We start from the raw sequence: 23,511 nt of genomic DNA on the forward strand, positions 1-23,511 counted from the left end.
AGGTAGCAATAGATTTAGGGTTAAATCTATTGTAAAAACTTCCATTCTACTAGTGAATTGTTGCCTTCTGGATTGTTTAGATTAAATCCTCCCCATGTTTTTTACCTTGAAACTAGATTGTTTCATTAGTTTTCCTGGGTCATCACATCCTATGTCATTTAATTTCCACTGTGTTGATTGCATGTGATATATGTTTAACCTAGATCTGAATAATTAACCTAAGTAACAACTTGGTAATAAATTATGTTAAACATATTGTGTTTTACAAGGGTCTAAACTTTAACAATGGTGATTAACATTATCAAGTTTTAAGGGATGATGAAGCGGTATTAGAACTAAAGAAGGATGAAAAGTAGTAGAGTGGATGTTAGTAGCTTTCACAAATTTCATGTTTATTTGCTTCTGCCTAAAAAAAGTTCTTTTGTTTAAGCTAATTTCATAATGATCTTTAAGGCTTTAATACTCATGTCTTATATATAATCGAATGGTTTGACACCTTTGAAATAAACACAATTTAATTTCATGTCTATTCATCCCTAGCAAGTGTTGTCTAGCAGTATTAACCTTTAAGAAGCACTAGCTTGTAGCTCCAAACATATGCATGGAAACACTTAAAGATATACAATAAGATGCATAATATAATTCTCGTATATATAATTTAAATACTATTAATAGTCATTTTTATATTTTGTTAACTCTTTAAAAAATTTTGTACAGATATTATTAGGTATAAAATGTAAATTGTCCACGTTTTTTTATTTTTATTTTTATATATATAATTATTGTGAAGCACTTTTTTTTTTAAGATTCATTTATTCTAGACTCTTTGGTTTTTGTACTTAATAACTCACTTGGATGAATATTTATGATGTTGAACATTTGATTCTAAAATTAAGAAATAAATAATTTAGGACACATGGCGCAAAATTGGAACTCTAATTTAGAATTCTAATTTGAGTTTCTCTTAGTTTCATCTATTATTATATATATAAATGAGCGGTTTTATGTTAAGTATCTTACCATTAAGTATTGCTAATTGGCTTGGGTCTCAAGATTTCAAAGTTATTTTTACATTAAGGAACGTTTTCACAAAAGTCATGTTGGCTTGTAAGAGTCCCATAAGTTTCAAGTTACATGTGTTGATGGTTGAACTAATAATCACAATATGTTAGATAAAATTACTCATTTTCTAAAGGTTTGGAAAGAATATATTGGTAATGGATGAGTGATATTGGATTGTAGGAGTTCATAGCATCATATTAAACATTTAAAAAATGACAATGTATATGATAAAACTTATATGAGGTAGATTGTGCTACAATTGGTGCAGCAAAACCAATAGTTATTTGACAACAGCTTAAAATTACATTATTATCTTATTTTCGGTAGGCAATATGACATCAATTAAATGCTTAAGTACACTCAAATATGTGAGTTTGAAATATTTCTTTGAAATATATTCATTACATGTATTTTCTTCCTATAAGAGATTAAAACTAATCAACTAATCAAGCAGACATGCAACCAAGAGCATCCAAGAGTCAAGATCAATTGGGGCATTTTTTTTTAAGTATTAAATAAGTCAAAAAAGTGTGACAATAAAAAAAGAAGGTGTTGGGTTAAAAATGTGTTGACCCCTTGCAAATTAAATAATTACCCAAGTTTAATTAATTAGGTTCAATTACATGCAATAGCATGGTAGCACAAACAAATCACCAATTATGCTAAATGCAGCGGAAAATAAATTTGACACGGGTGATTTGTTTACAAATGGGGAAAACCACCGATGCAAAACTCCACCAGGTGATTTTAAGGTCATCACTCCCAAGAATCCACTATTATCAATTACAAGCGGTTACAAAGGAATCTTACCAAACCCTTTGACCTATCCCAAAATGTCAACCTACAGTTGAACCCTTACCCCAATACCCAATTAGACTTGTATTGTAGCGGCAATTTTTCTGTTCAATGCACGAATCCCAGTACGTGACTAACTCTTTTGCACGAATCCCAGTATGTGACTAACTCCATAGCAACCCTTTGATTGATGTAATTGATTTGCAACAATTTCACATAGAAACACCAGTAAGTCCTTCAATGATCGTGTGAGAGACTTTATTTGGTTACTGAATCCAAAGGCGTACAAGAAACGAAGCAAGAACTCTTTCTTCTATTGGAGGAGGCTAGGGTTTCAAAAAGAAAACCTTATGAAGCTCTCTAGGGTTAGGTTTTTCTTTTTCCACCTCCTTGTTTAAATAGGAGCTCAATGGGCTCTCCTATGCCAAATAGGTATACACAAACCTTGGGCTTTCCTAGTCCAATAAGGATTATACAAACCCATAAACAAATAACCTTTTAGAATAAAAACGTTGCTGGCTATAGTTTGAATCATGTAAGCTCGATAGATCGAGACATGTGTCGAGCTTTAATGAATCTCGACAAATCGAGCTTCTGTCGAGGAGGTATCGAGACCCGCAGATTGCACTTTTCTTGAGCAGTTCTTGAATAATCTTCATGTCTTCAATGTAACCACTTGTAATGATCATCTTGAACCTACTTAGATTTACCCAATAAAGTGCATTTTGTCAAAGGATATGCCAATTACATAAAAATATGTCCCTTCCAAAAGGAAAGAAATTCATCCAAGTCAATATTAGAAAATTCCTCATATGGAAACATCATGTGTTATTTTAGTATTTTTACCATAACTTTTCGCATAGATGTCCAATTGAACTGATTCTTGTGGCCACGGAAAGAAGACTCAAATATCTACAACTTTTTAGTTTACCACAAATTCGGGAAAAAAAAATATTTTTGGAGGTTAAATGTGGGTTGGAAGCTGACAAAGAAAAAAACTTCGAAAATAAAAGGATTCACATCCTAAATATGAGGGATTTTCTCTTTTTCTTTTGGAGGAGGTTTAAGTTATAGAGGAGGAAAAACCCTAGAACATTTTTCACTACCTATTTATGCTTAAACATCACCAATGAATTATTGGGCCTCTCTAAATATTTTTACCCTGTTATCAAGCTAGCCCATAACTATTCTTCTTGATTGGGCTGCAAATATAAAATATTATGAAAAACCCAATATTTTGCAAGGCCTATAGTTCTGACCCATAGCAAAATTATTTTATTAAAAGGGTTCAAATCCCATGATCAAATACCATGATACAAGTCCAAGTCCATGGCAAATTATCTGTAAAAAAAAAAAAAAAAAAAAAAAAAAAACCTAAATTCTCATTGGCAATATTGAAAGCCCAATTCACATTTGCACCATTAAAAGCCCAAGTTAGCTACTTGGCAATATTTAGTAAAATACCCAAGGTTTTTAATACTTGGAAAATACCATATGTTAAACTCAATGATGAAATTATCTAAATTCCCAAACCCACAACCACAATCATTTTAAATCTTGTTACATACCTATGTGATTTATCTTAAGAACCTATGGCTACTTATCTACTTTCAAAACTCACGGGAAGTTATCATTAATTTTCTTAAACCCATGAGATTCATATGAAAAACTTATGGTCACTATTTATTTTACGTTCATGATGCTATGGTAGATTATTCATCTTACAAGCTCATCATTTAATTCATGTCATCATTATTGGGTCTTATTTAGAACCCATAAACACTACCTATATTATTCTCAAAAAATCATGGAAGTCATTATATAAAAATAGTAAATATTATTTACAAAGCATATTGGAACAATTAAGCTTAAGTCAAATACTATTATTTTAATATCTTACAAATCATTACCCAAGAATCCATTACAAATATCCATTAAAACCCAAAATGTATTGAATATTTACTAACAATGAATGCCCTTGATGATTAAAAACCCATGGCAACATGTGTCAATATTGTCCATTTTGTAGGACCCAAGAAGTAATAGAAAGGGAACAAACCCAAGTGAAGAGGTGCACAAAAAGGGCCCAAGGCAAGTTATGGGCACAAGTGCCCATGACAGTTTTGTCTCGTGGGAAGTACGTCTCGGCTGAGTGGACCAAGCGAAGGGGTGGTGTACATTACACCAACCAAGGCATGTGAGAGTGCTAGCGTGGATGGATCCAAACCGTACATGTGGAGCAACTGTGAGCAAAGGAAAAGGAATTCTAGCTGAAGGAGGGGATCTTTAGCCCATGCCAACGGCGTGACCATCTTGGAGAAGAGTGAGATTTGCACCTGACATGGACACTTAGCACTTACAAAAAAGGGAGATAGCGACCTCCTATGGTCAGATGCTATAGAACACCCCTTATTGGCTAAGCTTGTGTTGGACCACTGTTGGAGACATGTGTATCACTCCTAGCAGCCCTGATGTCCCTTTCCTTGTCCAAGGTTTGCTCCCCACATAGTAGCAGAGCCGCCCTTAGTTCCACTACCCTGACATTGGCATGCTTTCTCTTTCCTCCAATCGTTACATAGTACAATAGTTGTATTAAGATTCAAATGGAGGAATCACGGTTTAACACCTGTCCTTATGTACGCAGTAACATTCCTCGAACTATAAGAGGAACATGTTGTTGAACCATTAGGGCAAGAACCTAGAGAAACTAAGAGAAAAGTTAGAAAGTTTGGGTAGGAAAGTGAGGTAGAGAGAAAAGGCATTATTTGGGAAAGAACACCACCATTGTACAAAGACCTTCATTTTCTTTACATAATAGAAACTGAAAAGAGTAAGGGACATTTCCCTTGCTCACCCATGGTTTTTCATCCATTCTAAAGGGTTTTCCACGTATTTCCCATGTCTTCTTTACTTTCCATGTTATGCTTTCTTTTTCTCTTGACATTAAAGTGTTAAAGCTTTCATTTTTAGTGTTTTTAGGCTTTTTCACTTAAACATACTGTTAGATCCATCACCCACTCTCTTACACAATTTGATAATCTAACTTGCACGTACAGGTGGATAATGGAGTCAGCACCTAGATTAGGTCTAGGAATCGTGTGTATAGCGCCATTATGTGAAGGACTGCTCTTACCAGAGCATGTGTCTAGGAACCATATGCATGAAGCATGCGCACACAGACCCGCCCAGAAACACAGTTCTTCGAGTAGCAACAAAACAGCAATTTAAACACAACCTAGCATGCTTCTAATATGAGAGCTATAAAACCTAACCTAAAGTAGAGATAATGAAACAACAAACAAAGCAATAAACAAAAAAAATATGAAAGAGACAAGTTGGACCCTTACCTTAAAACACAAGAAATCCTTTGTGCTTTAATTTGACCGTTCCCTTCAGTCAATCTAATCAAGACAAAACCAGAAGGTTAGTATGATTAAAACTTGAAGGTCAAGACCTGAATAGGTCCCAACCAAGTAAACTTCAACTTGAAGATATTTTAAAATAAAAACTCCCTCATTAATTCACTATTTTATAGTGAATTCGGTCTATTTTGGGAAAGAGCATTTGGGGCCTTTTATGTTGATCATAGAGGGGTGTAGGGCAGCTCCTAGCCAATGTGGGATTAGCTCTATATAAATTTTACATCAAAAATTTTCCATACAAATATTCTAAAACCTTACATGCGTGCACATACTTGAAGTATACGTACACATGCTTACAACATGTGTGCGCATATTTAGGGTTCCTGCAAGTTTTTCTTTCATCAAAACATCATTAAAGCTAAAGATTTACAAGATTGGGCCTTAAACTAACCTTGGGCCTTCGAATGATGTCATCATTGGGGAGCGAGGGCTCGAGTTGTAAGGAGTGCAAAATGAGGTGTCTACACAAGTGACTAAGCCAGTTGGACAGTTTCTCTCTTGTCAATCCTTGACCAAGGTTTAGCTAGAGCGCTCCTCAGGAAGTAACCAAATCTCTAAACTAAACTAAGGGCTGGCCACTTGTCTTATTAAATTTTCTACCACTGCCTTCCTTAACGTAGGCAATGCCCACAGGCTGAGCTGGCAACTAAAGTTTAATGGGTAATGGAACTCCATCATCTTCTCCAAGTTTTATTTCCAGCAAAAGGAGGTCATAACCAAATTACTCAAACTTCAACAAATAGCCCTCCAAATGCCAAAAATGTTCTAGAATTGGTTCACGCACCAAGCCATGAATCCTAAAAGGGAAAATTTTGGTAAAATGTGGTTTGGGAATGAAGAGATCTCCTGTGAAACCCTCTGAATTTGGCTTGAAATTTGACACTTGGCTTGAGGTGATGAATCCTACTCTTTGGGGTTCAAATCTTAGTTGCAGCAACCAAGATTCTGACCCAAATAGCTGCCTTAATCCCATTGGTTGAAGCCAATTCCAAGTATCTCAGCATTTAATGCAAGATTAGCCACCTCCATTTGATGTGCCCAAATGAGCAAGACATCCCAAAAGAAAATCCACCATTTTTAACCAAATCCTAGGATGAACAGTCTGGCACCCTTCTTGCTAATCAACCCTACATTTTTGGACTCTTGCTAACCACCCCCCCTAAGCTCCAACCCATAAATAACCTCTCTTAGTCCATAAAAATCCACATTCACCTACCTACAAACATTCTTTCCCTTTTCAACAAATCCCAGCTCCATAAGTGTTCTTTAATTGGTCATAAGTAACTCTCCCTTGCCAATGACTTAATGTAGCTAAGCCTTCCCATTATGTCCCCTTCATACCATCACAAACTTGCTCACCCATTCACTTAAAAATAGCCATCATCATCCCCCATACATTCCTCATATACACTTCATAAGAATATTGGTCGAATATCTATTGCACTAAGCTGGATTCTCTCTCTCTCCCTTCATTTCATACCAAATAGCCCATTTTCCTTACCATGGAACCTCTAGTATTTACTTTTTGTTTTTCCATTGAAGGATATAATGTGTTTGTAACAATGGAGTTTTTTCCTCATATTGATGTAGTAGTAGCAAAAAGTACCCAAGACCCTTTTGATCAAGGAACACAAGGATTTTTTGATGTGAACATTTACTTGAATTTGTTCAATAATTGATTGCTGGGCCATCAGTTTAATTTTACTCTACTGTTGGAGAATTTTATTTTCTTGCATTGTTGTAACTGAGCTACTTTTACATTAATTAATCATCATAAAACATTTCTTTGCGCCTTAATGTTGTTCTTGTTGAGGTGCATCCTTCATTTCTTGCTTTGATAGGCTTATCACTATACCAAAAGCCTTTTGGTAGCATCTCAAAGCCCAATGTTGAGTCTTGGTTTGGCTTCCTCATATTTTATTCAAAAGCATTAATTTTCCCCCTCAACAGAGGTGAAACCTAATATTTTTATCATGTGTTCTTGGGATAATCTATGTGCTTTATATGTATTGATGATTGAATTTTGAGATTGAGTTACTATTCTAAATCATTGCATATTGACAAGTTCTTAAGATTTAATACGATTACATATATATATATATATATATATATTTGTTAGGTTAAGATAGTTTAACCCCGGTTAATTAATTCAATTACCCAAGTTGATTAATTATGTCAAATTACATGCAAATTGTGGAGGCACCAACAAATCACCAAATAAACTAAATACAACGGAAAATAAATTAAACACGATGATTTGTTGACAAATGGGGAAAACCTCGCAAGGTGAAAACCCCACCGGGTGATTTTAAGATCATCACTCTCAATAATCCACTTATCAACAATCAAGCGGTTACAAGTATAAAGAATCTTACCAACTACCCTTATCCTATCCCAAAATACCAACCTATAGTTGAACCTTTGCTCCAATACCCAATTGGACTTGATCTTGCAGTATCCTTCTTTCTCTTGATGCACAAACCTCCAATTTGTGACTAACCCTTTGCATGGATCCCAAGTATGTGACTAACTCTAGCAACTTGAACAGATGCTATTTGTTACAAAGTTCTTCACTTCATCAACAATGAAGATCTGGAAGCACTCAGTTACAAAACCCTATGGTGTACAAACGCAGTAGCTTCACATAGAGAAAGTAAGTCTCTTGGTCTCTGTATCTGTATGTGACGACCTTTAAAATAAGCCTTATATATGTTTAGGGTTGTGAGAAAAGAAACCCCAAAAAAATATGCAAGGCTGGGCCAAATTTCAAATCTGAAAATTCTGAAATCGTAATTCTCGATAGATCGAGCTCTGTTGAGCTATCTATCGAGCTTCACATTAAGCCTCGATAGTAGGCTTCTGTCGAGCTATCTATCGAGACTTAATGAACAGCTTTTCTTCACTTGTTTCTTAGACCAATCTTCATGTCTTTAATACTTGACTTGAAAAACATGTTTCTTGAAGTACTAAACCTATCTTAGATCTACCCAATTACAAGTAAAGTGAATTTTGTCAAAAGATTAGTCAATTACACAAAATATGACCCTAACAATATTGAATGCTTGAACTCTTTGATTTGTTATGATTTAAGAATATGTTGAATGCTTAATCTCCTTTGTAACATGTTAGTTGAATTATTTGCTCAATCACTTATATTCAATCTACTTTAAACGTTATTTGTATGTTTTATTGTTTTATCTTCCAATTAGGCAAGTTGGCTTTCTATCCTAATTGAGTTAAAAATAATCCAAGTTCACACAATAAATATCAGGTAGATCCTTAAATCCTTAATGTTTTTCTCCATAAATTCCTCTTAAAATTATTTTGCTATTTTTAATTGTAGAACAAGGGAAAGTAGAAATTCAATGACTAGTCATCACAATCAAGACAAAATTCAAGGCGATCAATCTCATTGGAGAAAAGCACATCAGCAAAAACTTATGAGAAATGCTATACACAAAAAATTTCACAATAGTTGAGTTGGCAAGCTTTTATTGGTTCTTATCTAGACTCATAACAATCTGCCATATCAGTCGAGTGTGAAATTTTTTTTGCCTATAGAATTTTTCAAAACTTATTAATAAATCATCAAGCGATTGAATTGGAGAATTAGAATATTGGGATGGTCAATTAAGAAAACAAAGAAAAAAATAAATGGAGTGGTAAAGGCCACAAAGGGAAAGCCCTTGCCGTGGTCGATAACCTACTTCAAAGGACAAACTTGTCCTTCATCCTTAATATAATGGATTATTCTTTTCCATCTATATTGAAAATTTCACAATTGGAGACGTTCAATAGCATGAAAAATCCCGTTGACCATTTAGAGACATACAAGGTACTAATACCTTTGCAAGTTGTCTTAAGATGATTCAAGTGCACCACATTTGTGATTAGAATCAAGTTGTCTTATTGAAACCCAAGAATTCTAGCAAATCAATCAAGTTGTAAAGGACTAATGCACTTGATTGATACGAAAGCTCAACCTTTCTTGATTTTGACTATTGCACTTGATTGATTTGCTACAATTCTACTACACAGACACACAAAATGTGAACTTTGAACTGAAGGACTAATAACCTGAGATAGACTTTAGCAATGAGAGACCGCACCCCGGCCCAAAAAACCTCCCTTATTGGGGTTTTGTGCATAAGCGGAGTTGTGTTGGTGCCTCTTAAGAGATAGTGGACCTCCTAATTCAAGGGTTCAATAATGGAGTTGTCACTTATTTAATTGAAAAAAAAAATAAGAAAACCAAATTGAAAAAGATACATCACTTTTATTGATGAATTGAAATTGTGCATCTTTTGATAGTAACCAGAAAATTAAATGGCTTTGGTCCTATATACAATCTAAGAAAAGTATATGGCTTTGAATCTTAGTTAAAATCTAGAAATTGAAAATTATAAGAAAAAACATAATATACTAACTGTAGACATCTCATTTTGTTCCAACCTATATCAAAGCCCCCTGGTCCCAATGATGAGAAATCAAATTGCTACCAAAATGATCAGCACCATGTGTTGAATCCAATGAGGATGATAAGTTTAAACATGACCCAATACAGTCCAAGCATAAGCTCAATTATAAAAATATGTAGGAAGCCTAAAGCCCAAAAGACAATTTTGACCTAATTTGGCCCAGGCTTACAAAGAGTGTATACGTTGGGTATTTAATGCGTACGCACCCAATCTATGGTGTACACACTCTCTGGAAAGAAAGCCTAAAATCACTCAATTTCTATTTTGATGAGATTCTAAGGCAACCAGCCTAATCAACTAGCTGCCCAAATGTGTCATCAAACCCTAGCTACCTATTTCCCCTATAAATACCCCAATTTCCAACATCCAAAGGGTCAAAAAATTAAGCCAAACTGAAACTCTACCAAAATTCCATCCAAACTCTTAAACTTAGAGTTTTAAGGCTAGAAGGGCAGAAAGGTTGAGGATTAGATTGATCTTCAGATTTCTTGGTTTGAAGGTAGTCTTTTTCTCACCCATATTCAAATTCTAGTTTGCTTCAAGCTTGCAAATACCATCATTTAGGGCATCTCATTTTACCCTAATCAAGTCACTCAACTCATCTTCCCACACATACAGATGCAGTAATCGATTTTACCTAAGGGACCGGTTAAACTATATCACTGTAAGTGCTATAAGGAGGAGATGTTGATCTTTTCTATAACCCATGTTCTCCTCCTCGATTCTTGTTTCTATTATGTTTTTTGTTGTTTTTAAACCTTAATATGTTGTTTTTCATGTATATATTTCATACTATGTCTTTAATTTTGTTAATTTCTGCTATTTGTGTAAAGAACATGTAAGAACCCTAATCTGCCTCAAGATGCGTACGCAAAGGATAAGACGCGTACGCATCCATATCCTGGCGTAAACACTTTTCATGCGGCTAGGGTTTTTTTTTTTTTTTTTTTTTTCTGAAAATTTGTTTTGAGTCTCAAGTGTGTACACCGGTAGAAGAGTGCATACGCACCTTTCTTACGACGTACGCCAATTTGGGCTTAATTAGATTTCTTGCCTTTCATGTTTCATTTGTTATTAATGTTATGTTTTATTATCTTTCCTTATCTATTTTTACCCGTCTTTAATGTGTATATTTTGTTTGTCTTTATTTCTTTTCTTGTTTGACATTAATTGTAAAATACCAAAAGCATTTCTTTTTCTTTCCTTTTCCATCTCCAAACCCTAATTGACTCTCTTTTTTCTCTCTCATTCAATCTTTAATTCTCATTTAAACTCAATAAGGCAACAAAAAGTCTTACAGGTAAATAAGGCAAACATTTCAAATATAAAATACTTAAATACTTTCTAAACTTAAAGTCCATACTTATTTAGCATTCAATTCACTTGAACCTAATTAGCTATTCACATATAAAGAAAGCATTTCAAGGATGATTTTAATTAAGGTGATTGATTTGAACTTAATTGATAACATCAAAATTGAAGTTAATCAAACCCTAGTCAATCAAATATTTGTTAGGCCTCAAAAGTCACAAAGCTTTTAACGTCAAATCAAGACAACTCGAGTCTAACAAAGGGAAAACACACATCAATTAATGAAGATTCCACTTCAATTAATAATATTTCCTCATAAGACTTAAACATCCTTTGGAGTAAGACTTGCAACTCTATTTGGTATCCACATGCACGTACCCGTGTAGATGCACGATTAGGTATGTACATGCACACACTTGTTTGTCGTATCATTTTGTCTTCCATGCCATGCCTTGTTTCTTTGAGTTCATTGCCATGAATCATTTTCTTTTCCATGACTACTTCTATACTATCATGTTAACATGTCTACGTTGCTTTCCATATCTTGTCTCACATGACCTGTAAACTACACCTAGGTCTAGATGCAAACACACACTTTTGAAATTCTAGGATAAATCTACCTCTTGTCCAAATCAAGCAATGATATATGAAGGCCAACTACGACGAGGCAGGTTTGGGGTGCTTAATTTCTTCCCATCTTGTACCTTAACTCCGGACCTTGTCTGGTAGAAAGACTTTTATGGAGTCATTTCTTGGGTTCCTGGACCTATAATCATGTGGCAACTCCTTTGCTTCTTTTTAAGAGGCACTGTGTACTCCTAGGCTCACGCTCTATTTGAGCCTAAACCATTTTTAGGGAGATCAACTACCGTGCACCCCGCCTTCACGAGAAGGAACCGACCTGTTGATATGTCACCTAAAAGGGGTACAAATCACGGAACTTACACTAACCCTTGATCTAAGTTTGAAGGCAAGGTTACAAGATTAGGAAGGTGTCAGGCACCAACCTGCCTAGTGAAACTAATCTTTTAGAATTTGGTGGCTGATGATCATATCACATAATTCAAGAATTTATAACATCCAAGAACATATGATTGCACAATTTAAAACAAACATTGATAAGCTTGATGAAACCCAATTCTAGGCATACAAAGACATATTAGAAGAATTGAAATTGAAAGGCATGTAGACACCTCATTTTATACTCATTAATAACCTTTGGTCTTCGGCCCCAAAGATGAGCTTGACATAAGTAACCAAGGGTAATTAAAGAGTTCTCAATAGTTCGGAGGTATCAAAAGTGCTTTAATTGCTATGAAAATGATGCTGAAAAATGACATTTTTTTCACTATTTTGACCATAAATTTTGATTCACAAAGAATTTTTAAGTTAGGTTTGTTTCATTGGAAAGTAGATATCCTAGTCTTCAATTTGAACACAAGTTTTTCTTAATTTGGATTTAAAGTGATTGAGTTATGGCAATTTGAAGTCAGGTCATCAGTGTAGTTAAAATATTATGGCCCTTCGAGATGAGCAAGCGTATGTAGGTTCTACAAGATTCTTACGTAAGGTTGAGCTTTTGTACATGGCTCAAGGTAGAAATCCTACAATAAAAATATTATAATCTAAAAATGTTCCTAAATTAAAATGAAACTTGGTCTAGGAAGCAATAAAAAGTACATTAAGCTTCTAATTGAAAGGAAAAGAAACAAAAAGTTTACCTCAAAAGTAAGAAACCAAATTTTATTTTGACTATTGCACTTTATTGATTTGCAACAACTTTACCACACCAAAAAAAAAAAGAAAAAAAAAGAACTTTGAACTAAAGGACTAATGACCTGAGAAAGGCCTTTGCTAACCAAGAATAAGAAGTCAAAGGAATTTTGAAGAAATTTAGATCTAACCACAAATGACAAATCATTATTTACATGTTTATCCTATTTAGCATATAATCACATCATTTTGGATCAAAAATTGAAACATGATGCTGTTAAATTATCAATTGTCTCAAAAGTTTAAATTATTAGGATATGGTAAATTTAATCATTTAACGACATACTTCTAACACTTCCCCTCACGTGTGGACCGAAACAATCTTTTAATAGGTGAGACCCAACACATGGGAATTTAAATGGGAGGTAAAGTGGAGGAGACAATGATCAAACTCAGGATCTCATGCTTTGATACCATGTTAATTACAGATTGTCCCAAAAGCTTAAGTTATTGGGATATGGTAAATTTAATCATTTAGCCACATACTTCTAACATAAGCTTTTGGGACAATTGGTAATTTAACATGGTATCAGAGCATAAGATCCTGAGTTTGACCATTGTCTTCACTCTACCTCTCATTTAAAATATTAAATTCCTACTTGTTGGACCCCCACTTATTAAGGGGAAGTTTAGGCCCACAAGTGAGGGGGAGTGTTAGAATTATGGTTAAGTGATTAAACTCACCATTTTCTAACAGTTTAATTTTTTGGGACAATTGGTAATTTAACAGATACTTGTGAACGATTGTTGTAATTATAGCTCTCTAGCAATCATGACCTCTGATGATGCCGAAAATATCACCAGTAAGTCACACGGTCCTCGCGCGTTCCAAATAGCACCTGCACAGTAAAAAGAAACGACCTAGCAGAGAGCACCGGTGTGGTACTGGCCAAATACCCTCCGAAGGTCAAGTCAGAACTATTCTCACTGCTCTAGAGTGCTAGAGAGGGTAAATTATGCGTACCTTGATTCGTGAGGGTGCTTGGGTTTTTGTAGTAGTAGGGGTTGACCCCTTTTCCTTGGAGTAGAAGTCTTTTCCTTATAGGAGTCTCCTTGGGCGTATTTTACGGGATCCTTTCCATATAGGAATTCCTCTTAGGTTTCACAAAACGTGGAGGGCAAGTCATTTACTTATACACGCAAATGTGGTTAGCAAGCATTCTTTGACTAGTGCCATCAGCTTATATTATGCCTTCGGTCTTCATCCCGTCAGCTTCAAGATCACCCTTCAGCTTTATTATCCCGTCAGCCTATGGGTGCCTCTCCTTACAACTTTATCCCGTCGTCAGTCATTAAACAGGGGCTGACGGCCCAGTAGATACCGTCACTAATAAACCGTCGACTTATCTTACTTAATCAATCTCTTTTTATCCTTATCAGTTGCCCCCTACTCCATATATTCGTCACTTTTCATACTGACGGGTTATGGAGTTAACGTTTCTATTGATTGTCATATTCTTTAAGGAGGCGGGAAAATTATTTACATGGGACTCCTCGAGCCGCCGTGCATTTAATGCTTTGGACACGTGGCGAGTTCCCATTGGCTTTGCTTTTGACGAGGGCGTCGCCTCGTCTTCCGCACCCTTCCATTCTATATATAAGGGGGTCCTCCTCCTCATTTCCCCTATTTCATCTTTGCTGATCTTTGAGAGAGAGAGCCCGTCGCCCTGAATTCCGTCACCTTGTTCCTTAACTTCGTCACCTCGTGCATTGCTGCCCTTGAAGCCGTTCCTCCAAGAAAGTTAACTCACTAGTAAGTTCTATTTCCTCTCCTCTTTTTATTTTTACTTATGCCTGTATAATTCATTAGTGAGGACGTCAGCTTAGGTGCTTAGATTGGATATGTCACTTGTAGATAGTCAGATGTCAAGTGATGCGTCGTGTGAGGAGTCGTCAGTCCGCGAAGGAGCGGGCTACAACGAGGCCTTTGGTTTTGGTGATGAGTCAGAGGACTTCTCGCCTTCGTCAGAGAGAGGGACGTCGGCCCGATCTCCTGACGGTGATGAGAGTTATACTGAGGGGGGTAAGGATGAAGTAGAAGAGGGAAGAGGAGAGGATGAAGGTGACAGGGATGATATAAATGTTGACGGAGATGAGGGACCCAGTGAAGGGACTTCAGAGGGTCCAGGAGATAACCATCCTTTCATTCTCCCTGAGGATTGGACCGTCAACAAATTTTTACCTAGGATGAGTGATAAGGTTTTTAGGGAGTTGCGCACTCGTTACCAAATCCCAGACCATATCCTGATCCGTCTCCCTGAAGAGAATGAGAGTTGTTACTCAGGGAGAACTACTGACGTGGGCATGTATGATGTCATGTTTGCTGCGGGCCTGAGATTACCATTGACGGCCCTACACCGTCAACTGGCTGACTTCTTGGGCCTGTCCGTCACTCAAATTGCCCCAAATGCCTGGAGGACTCTCATAGGAGCTGAAATCTTGTGGGGCCGTCTAAGTGGAGGAAACCGTCAGCTTACCTTAGACGAATTCTTTTACTGCTACAGGCCCCATCATATCGCCTCGTCTAAGGGGACATGCCATTTTAATGCCCGGGAGAAAAATTTGAGGCTGGTATCAGATATGCCAGATTCCAATAGGAACTAGAAAAGTAAATATTTTATTGTTGAAGGGACGGATTGGGTTTGCCGTCAGGAGGAATGGGCGACGATGCCCCATGGTTATTTTGACAACACTTGGGCTTTTGTCAGGGATTCAGGTTAATCCCGTCAACCATGTTCCTTTCGTTTTTAAAGTGACGCTACTAACATTCTTTCTCTTTTTTCTTTTCAGCTCATACCCGTCCCCACATAACCGACGAACAGGAGGAGTTCATCCGTCGGGTTCTGGAAATCCCTTTGGAGGAACGTAAGTGTAGGGATTTGATCACCCTCGACACTATTCATTTATACTGTGGGGGTCCAGAACCGTCAGCTGAAGCCCGAAAATTGGACGATTTTTCTCGCCGACGTAAGTACTCCTTATCACCTCCGTCAATCTACTCCTCCGTCTCTTGTTCTAACTGTTAGTTTTTTTTTCTTTTGTATTGTAGAGATGGAGTCTGCTAAAGAGAGGGTAGGGGTTGTTGCAGCCCGTCAGAAGGAGGAGAAGAGGGCAAAAGAGGCAGGGGGGAGACGTCGTCAACCCCTAAGGCCATCACTAAGCAGGCAAAGAGGAAGCCCGACGGGAGTGATGGCCGTCTGGCTAAAAAGGCGACCGTCACTCCTGGGGATGGTGCTGCAAAGGAAAAATCACCTCTCAAGCCAAGCCTCGGTGCGGGCAAAGGGGTAATGACCTCCTTGGGTCCCATCAACGAGGGCCCCTGCCGCCTCCTGACCCACAAGGACTATGCCGTTAGGGAGGTTAAGTCCTTCATAAAGCTGACAGACATAGAGCCTTGTGATCTGTTGGGGACAGAGGATTTAGGGGCGTCAACCCTTTTTGATCTCACCAGGGTATGCTTGCTATCTTTTGGTTGAACTGATTTTATTTTGCTTTGATGAACTTTGATTGACGGTTGTGTTCTTTTCTTAGGCCTTGGTGCGTGTTAAGGCCCTTTAAAACCGTTGCGTCGCGAAGGAGGGAGTCGTCACTCGGGTCCGAAAGCACAATACAAATCTGATGAATGAACAAGGGCAGTACAAGGATGCTGTCCGTATGCTGAATCAAGAGCTGAAGGAAGTCAGGGAGAAGTTGGTAGAGGCTGACCGTCAGAATGACAAGCTCAAGGAGGAAGTGACGGATCTAGGCCAAAGGGTGCAGACGGCTGGGGTTGACACGGTTCGAGACTTTAAAGCGACGCAATCGTTCATTGACCCTTGTGCCGAGTATTATGGCACTGGTTTTGACGATTACCTTAAGCAGGTCGCGTTAGCATTCCCTGAGCTGGACCTGTCCGGAATTACAATGGACGGTGGAGATGACAGCTCCTCTCAGCCTAATCCTACTCCGGAGTCTGACGGTGTTGTTGTCCTAGCCCAACTTGCTGCAAACCCTCCTACTCCTGCTTCCAATACTCCAGCTGCGATTGTAAACATTGAAAATCAGCAAGCTGACGGGAATCCTGCTGACGCTCCCGCTTCTTAGTTCTCTTTATTTGTATTTTAACCTTGCATTTCAATAATTTTGCAAACAATCGTTGTACTTTAATTTTTTTTGCAAACAATTTTTTAAGTGCCCGTTTGGTTTTCTCGAGGTTTTGTTTGTATACAACTATTTTTATTACATGGTATATCATTCCCGTCGCTTTCGTATATATTTTTTTTTAACCAGTGATTGAGCCGGACGAAGTCCTGGTAAACATTCCCGTCTGTTTTGGGAACCCTGTCAGTTTTTTGAACTGGTTGGGTGACTCCGTCGATATAGCCTTTTTTGCGACTTATGAGATATCCTTCTTATCTCGTCAATTTCACAAGTTTTCCCCTTGGATTTTCGACCTTGTTCGTCATTTTTCAAGTACCGTTAGTTTGGTTGCACTATCCAAGTAATGGTTCCGTCACTTTTGGCCCGTCGGCTTTGAAGATTCGCCCGTCACTTGTCACCATTTTTATTACTGACCTTAATGTGGCCGTCAATTTTCTAATTTTCAATCATCTTATGGGCTTAATGTAAGCCCGTTGGTTCTATAATGGCCCCGTCCGTTTGGTGAGACCGTTAGCTTTTTAGCTTTAGTCTGTTATGGGCTTGATGAGCTCGTCATCTTTTGTAGCCCGTTGGTTTTAGAACCTTGTTCATATGATGATAGCCTCATCTATTAGAAGGGACCGTCAGCTTTTTAGCTTTAGTCTGTTATGGGCTTGATGAGCTTGTCATCTTTTGTAGGCCCGTTGGTTTTAGGACCTCGTCCATGTGATGATAGCCTCATCTATTAGGTGGGACCGTCAGCTTTTTAGCTTTTAGCCTTGATGACCTTGTCATCTTTGTAGGCCTGTTGGTTTTTGAAACCTTGTCCATATGATGGTAGTCTCGTCTGTTTAGTGAGACCGTCAGCTTTTTAGTCCGTGTGTTATGGACTTAGTCGTTTTTGTTGTCCACTTTTGTGAACTTAGTTGTCCACTTCTGTGGACTTTAAACCGTAGATTTCTAAAATAGATACTTCAGCAATTTTGAATAAACTCCTCTTATTGCCATGCATTTGTAAATAAAAGTAATTCTAAAATCAAATCCTGCCTTTTGGGCTTAAAACAAAAAAAAGGTATTGTTGCAAAAACTAAAGTAAATGATAAAGCTGAGGAGTAAGACTAAAATTTGCTGCAATGTAAAATAAAAAAGGTTGGTCTTCATGCTGCCACTCCTACTGGTAATACTTTCGTAGGTGCTCAGTGTTCCATGGGTGTGACAGTTTCTGTCCTTCTAACGTCTCCAGGTGGTAAATGCATTTTCTTTGCCACGACGTAACTCGGTAAGGTCTTTCCCAATTGGGGCCGAGTTTCCCTTGGGTAGGGTCCCTAGCGGCGCCCATGACCTTTCTAAGAACGAGGTCTCCAACTTGGAAGTCTCTGTGTCGGACCCGAGAGTTGTAGTGTTTGGCCATGCGGTCCTGGTACCTAGCAAGCCTTTGTTCTGCCGCCGCCCTAATCTCGTCCACTAGGTCGAGCTACAGTCACATTGCCTCGTCGTTTTTGTTCTCATCATGGTTGTGCACCCTGTAGCTCGTGAGCCCAACTTCAGCTGGGATGACTGCTTCGCTTCCGTACGTCAGTCGGAACGGTGTCTCTCCTGTGGGTGTCCTTGTCGTCGTCCTGTATGCCCATAGTATGCTTGGCAATTCTTCAAGCCATATACCCTTTGCCCCCTCGAGCTGAGTCTTGATAATCTTGAGCAAGGATCGGTTCGTGACTTCGACCTGGCCATTAGTCTGAGGGTGGGCGGGGGAAGAGTAGTGGTTCTTTATTCCTAACTGTAAGCAAAAATCCCGGAAGGAGTCGTTGTCGAATTGCCTCCCGTTGTCCAAGACAAAGACTCTAGGAATGCCAAATCTGCATATGATGCATCTCCGGACAAAGTTTCGTACGTTCTTCTCCGTAATGGTGGCCAAAACTTCAGCTTCCACCCATTTTGTAAAGTAGTCAATGCCCACCACTAGGAACTTCAGCTGTCATACTACTGTAGGGAATGGTCCCATAATATCTAACCCCCATTGTGTGAACGACCATGGGGCCGTCATTGGGGTCAGCTCTTCGGTTGGTTGTCTAATAATATTGCTGAACCTTTGGCATTTGTCACAGGTCCTAACATAAGCTTCGGCGTCCTTCTGCATGGTGGGCCAATAGTACCCTGCTTGCACAAGCTTGTGTACCAATGATCTAGACCTTGAATGGTTTCCGCAGATTCCTTCGTGTACCTCTCTCATGACGTAGTCTGCCTCTTCCGTACCCAAGCATCTCAGATACGGTCGGGAGAAGCCTCTTTTGTACAGGACGTCTTTTATTAGGACAAACCTTGCCGCCTAGACCTTCAGTTTTCTTGCAGCCTCCTTTTCGTCTGGTGAGACCCCGTCTTTTGAGTATGAAACTAACGGCGTGGTCCAACTACTATCAGAGCCTATTTCCTGCACGTTGCTGGGATCTATTAGTGGAAAAAGCTGGACAAAAGAGAGTACATTACCAGGGATGACCATATGTTTTGCTGAAGCGGCCTTTGCGAGGCAATCGGCTCGCTCGTTTTCTCCTCTGGGAATTTGGACGATTTTGGCTTCTAGGTCATCCATTCTCGCCCTTAATTGATCAAGGTACCTTTTCATCCTTTCGCCCTTGCACTCATAGTCTCCATTTATTTAGTTAGTAATGACCTAAGAGTCGCAGTAGATGACTACCCTCGCGGCTCCTGTTGCTTTGGCGAGGTCGAGTCCTGCTATTAATGCTTCATACTCTGATTAATTGTTGGTAGCGGGGAAGTCAAGACGGACCATACATTCAATTGTATCTCCTTCGAGCGATAGTAGCACAATGCCGGCCCCTCCGGCTTGTCTGTTGGATGACTCGTCCGTATATATGGTCCAATGAGCGGACTCTTCTGCCCCCTTGTCTTCGTCATGAGTGAATTTTGCTATGAAATCTGCGACGATCTATCCCTTGATGGCGGTCCGTGAGCGGTACTGGATATCGAATTCGCTTAACTCTATAGCCCATAACTCCAATCGACCCGCAGCCTCAGGATTGCTCATCGCCCGTCGCAAGGGCTTATCAGTCAGGACATTCACCGTATGGGCTTGAAAGTACGGTTTGAGCTTGCGGGTGGCCGTAACTAATGCAGAGGCAAGTTTTTCCATAAGCGGGTATCTTTCTTCAACACCACGAAGCGCTCGACTCGCGTAGTATATGGGCTTTTGTATTTTTTCTTCTTCTCTGACTAAGGCAGCACTGATGGCTGCGGGGGAGACGGCTAGATAGAGAAAAGCTCTTCTCCTGGCTGTGACGGGCTCAGCAGTGGTGGGGAGGAGAGATAAGCCTCTAACTCCTCGAACACTTGCTGGCATTCGGCAGTCCACTCGAATGATCTCTTCAGCGTGCGGAAGAAGGGCAAACATTTGTCCGTCACCCTTGACACAAACCTATTCAGTGTCGCTATTTTTCCGTTGAGACTTTGCACCTCCTTCACATTTCTTGGTGGCGCCATCTCCATAATGGCCCGAATCTTGTTTGGGTTTGCCTCGATTCCCCTTTGGGACACCATAAATCCTAGGAATTTTCCCGCCGTCACTCCAAAGGCGCATTTTCCTGGATTGAGCTTCATGTTGTAAGAGCGAAGGGTGTTGAATTTTTCTTTGAGATCTTCCAGATGATCTTCCTCCCTTCGGCTTTTTACTAGCATATCATCAACGTAGACCTGGACATTCCTCCCAATCTGTTGTGCGAACATTTTGTTCATAAGTCTTTGGCACGTTGCCCCTGCGTTCTTCAGGCCGAAGGGCATCACTTTGTAACAGAAGAGGCCTTGACTGGTCACGAATGAAGTTTTTACTTGATTAACTTCGTGCATTCGGATTTAGTTGTACCCCGAGAAAGCGTCCATGAAGCTCAGCAACTGGTGTCGGGCCGTTGAGTCTACTAGGACGTCGTCCCTTGGGAGGGAATAGCTATCTTTGGAGCAGTTTTTGTTAAGGTCGGTGAAGTCCACACACATCCGCCATTTCCCGCTAGCTTTTTTGACCATTACTACGTTCGCTAGCCAATCGAGATAGTATACTTCCCTAATGAAGCTTGCTTCCTATAGTTTTCGGACTTCTTCTACTATGGCCCGATCTCATTCGGGGGCGAACACTCTCTTCTTCTATCGGACAGGTGGAAAAAGGGGCGATACATTCAACCTATGCACCATGACTGAAGGGTCTATTCCTGGCATATCTTCATGACTCCAGGCGAATACGTCTTGATTGCCTCTGAGGAAGGTTATGAGCTCTTAACGGATTGCAGGGTTAGCGAGTGTTCCAATTTTGGTCATTCGGCCAGGATCGAAACTGTCAAGGGGTATCTCTTCTAGCTTCTCTACTGGCTCCGTTACCGTCCGGTGCTCTTCTATACTCAAAGCCTGAACCTGATCCTCCATTTCCATCATGGCTACATAGCATTCACGCGCGGCCATCTGACTTCCGCGCAGCTCCCCTACTCCGTAGTCAGTAGGGAACTTAATCATTAGGTGGTAGGTTGAAGTTACCGCCTTCCATGAATTGAGCGTGGGTCATTCGAGGATAGTGTTGTAGGCAGACGAGCAATCGACCGCCAAGAATGTTACGTCCTTGGTTATCTGCTGAGGGTAATCGCCTACCATTACAGATAATGTGACCGCGCCTAGGGGGAATACCCGGCTCCCTCCGAAGCCCACGAGTGGGGCATTTGTCGGAATCAATCGCTCCCTGTTGATCCTCATCTGTTGGAACGCCGGGTAGTATAAAATATCTGCTGAACTGCCGTTGTCGACCAACACCCGGTGCATGTTGTAATCTTCTACCCGTAAGCTGACGACGAGCGCATCGTCATGTGGATGGTGAAGGCATCGTGCATCCTCTTCTGAGAACCCAATTATGGGGCCTTCTCTTTATGCTATCTTCGGCATAACTCCCATCAGCTGAACATTTTGTACCATCTGAAGGTAGGTTTTGCGGGCCTTTTTAGATGACCCGGCGACAGCCGTTCCTCCTACGATCATCCTTATGTCCCTTATCGGGGGCCTCTGTCGCTCATTATCCCGTCGGGGGTGTTGGTCTTATGGGGGTGGATCCGTTTTCTCCTTGCTAACGAACTTCTGCAATTTTCCTTGTCTGATAAAGGCCTCAATCTGCTACTTTAGGTCATAGCAATCAGCAGTATCGTGACCATGGTCGCGGTGGAAACGACAATACTTATCCCTAGAACGTTTGTTGGGATCACTCTTCAGCTTTCCCGGGAACGTCAGAGCCTCCTCGTCCTTGATTTGCATAAGGACTTGATCTATCGGGGCTGTCAACGGAGTGAAGCTCGTGAATCTTCCCCCCAAGGGCTTAGGGCACCTCTCATCCCTTCGGTCTCCCATCCTTGCTTTCTTTCGGCCTTGGTCCTACCGAGTGTCTTCCTGCCTCTCTCTTTTCTTTGGCCTCTCTTCTCGGGCCCGTCTTCAGCGTTCATATACTTTGTGGCCTGGTAAAGTACTTCCAACATGGTCTTTGGATCGTTTTTATACAGGGAGAACAAAAACTTACCCTTCTTCAGGCCATTCGTGAACGCTACGATAAGTATCTTATTGTCGGCTTCGTCGATCGAGAGTGCCTCCTTATTGAAGTGGGATATGTAGGCTCTTAAAGTTTCATCCTCTCGCTGCTTGATACTCATCAAACAAGCCGTAGACTTCTTGTACCGATGGCCTCTGATGAAGTGCGCGGTAAATTGAGCGCTAAGTTCTTTGAAGGTGTTGATGGAGTTCGGTGTCAGTTGGCTGAACCAAATTCTCGCCGCGCCCTTCAGCGTTGCAGGGAAGGCCCTACACATGATCGCGTCTACTACTCCTTGAAGGTGCATCAAGGTCTTGAATGTCTCTAGGTGGTCCAGAGGGTCCCTGACCCCATCATAACTGTCTATCTGTGGCATGCGGAACTTACTCAGCAGGGGGAAGGAGTTGACGGGGGTGGTGAACGGCGAGTCAGTTCGGTTGACTAGGTCGTCAAGATCACTGGACACTCGCCCATTGAGAGCGTCCATCATAACCTCCATTTGTTCCTTCATCGCCTGCATCTCTGCGATAATAGGTGGCGGAGCCGTATCTGCGAGGGAAGGGAGGCTCACGTTCTGTCGCTCTGGTTTGCTCAGGGCGTTACTGGCCTGGGGTCCCTCTTGGTTTCTTTTGTCAACGCCGGTTCCTTCTTGATCAACTCCTTGGTTGTCCGGTGCTGCATTTTTCTAGTGCAGCTGCTCTTCCAGGTCGCGATTTTGTCTGGTGAGGCGTTCCACGGCCGCGGTGAGAGTCTTAACCTGCTTCTCGAGGGTGGTCGTGGGTGGTTCCTCTTCTTGAATGTCGTTAGTGGTTGCCATTGAGCGGGTGAGCACCATGCAACTTTTTTCCGAGAAGCGGTAATATGACTTTACACTACATGAGTTCCCACAGACAGTACCAACTGATGATGCCGAAAATATCACTAGTAAGTCACACGGTCCTCGCGCGCTCCAAATAGTACCTGCACAGTAAAAAGAAAGGACCTAGCA

At 40.0% G+C, this 23,511-nt stretch overlaps 1 protein-coding gene across 1 annotated transcript; it reads right to left on the reverse strand.

Moving 5' to 3' along the window:
- Positions 1 to 22,278: 22,278 nt before the first annotated feature.
- Positions 22,279 to 22,899, reverse strand: LOC126722219 (uncharacterized). Its single transcript, XM_050425371.1, has one exon. The coding sequence runs from the start codon at positions 22,897 to 22,899 to the stop codon at positions 22,279 to 22,281; it is 621 nt and encodes a 206-aa protein (XP_050281328.1).
- Between the last annotated feature and the right edge of the window lie 612 nt (positions 22,900 to 23,511).

The sequence above is a fragment of the Quercus robur genome, chromosome 4, assembly GCF_932294415.1.
Source record: "Quercus robur chromosome 4, dhQueRobu3.1, whole genome shotgun sequence".
NCBI classification, from domain to species: domain Eukaryota; kingdom Viridiplantae; phylum Streptophyta; class Magnoliopsida; order Fagales; family Fagaceae; genus Quercus; species Quercus robur.

What these genes read in the sequence shown, in the direction of transcription:
- LOC126722219 (XM_050425371.1), bottom strand. Translation starts at nt 22,899, where the DNA reads ATGCCACAGATAGACAGTTATGATGGGGTCAGGGACCCTCTGGACCAC.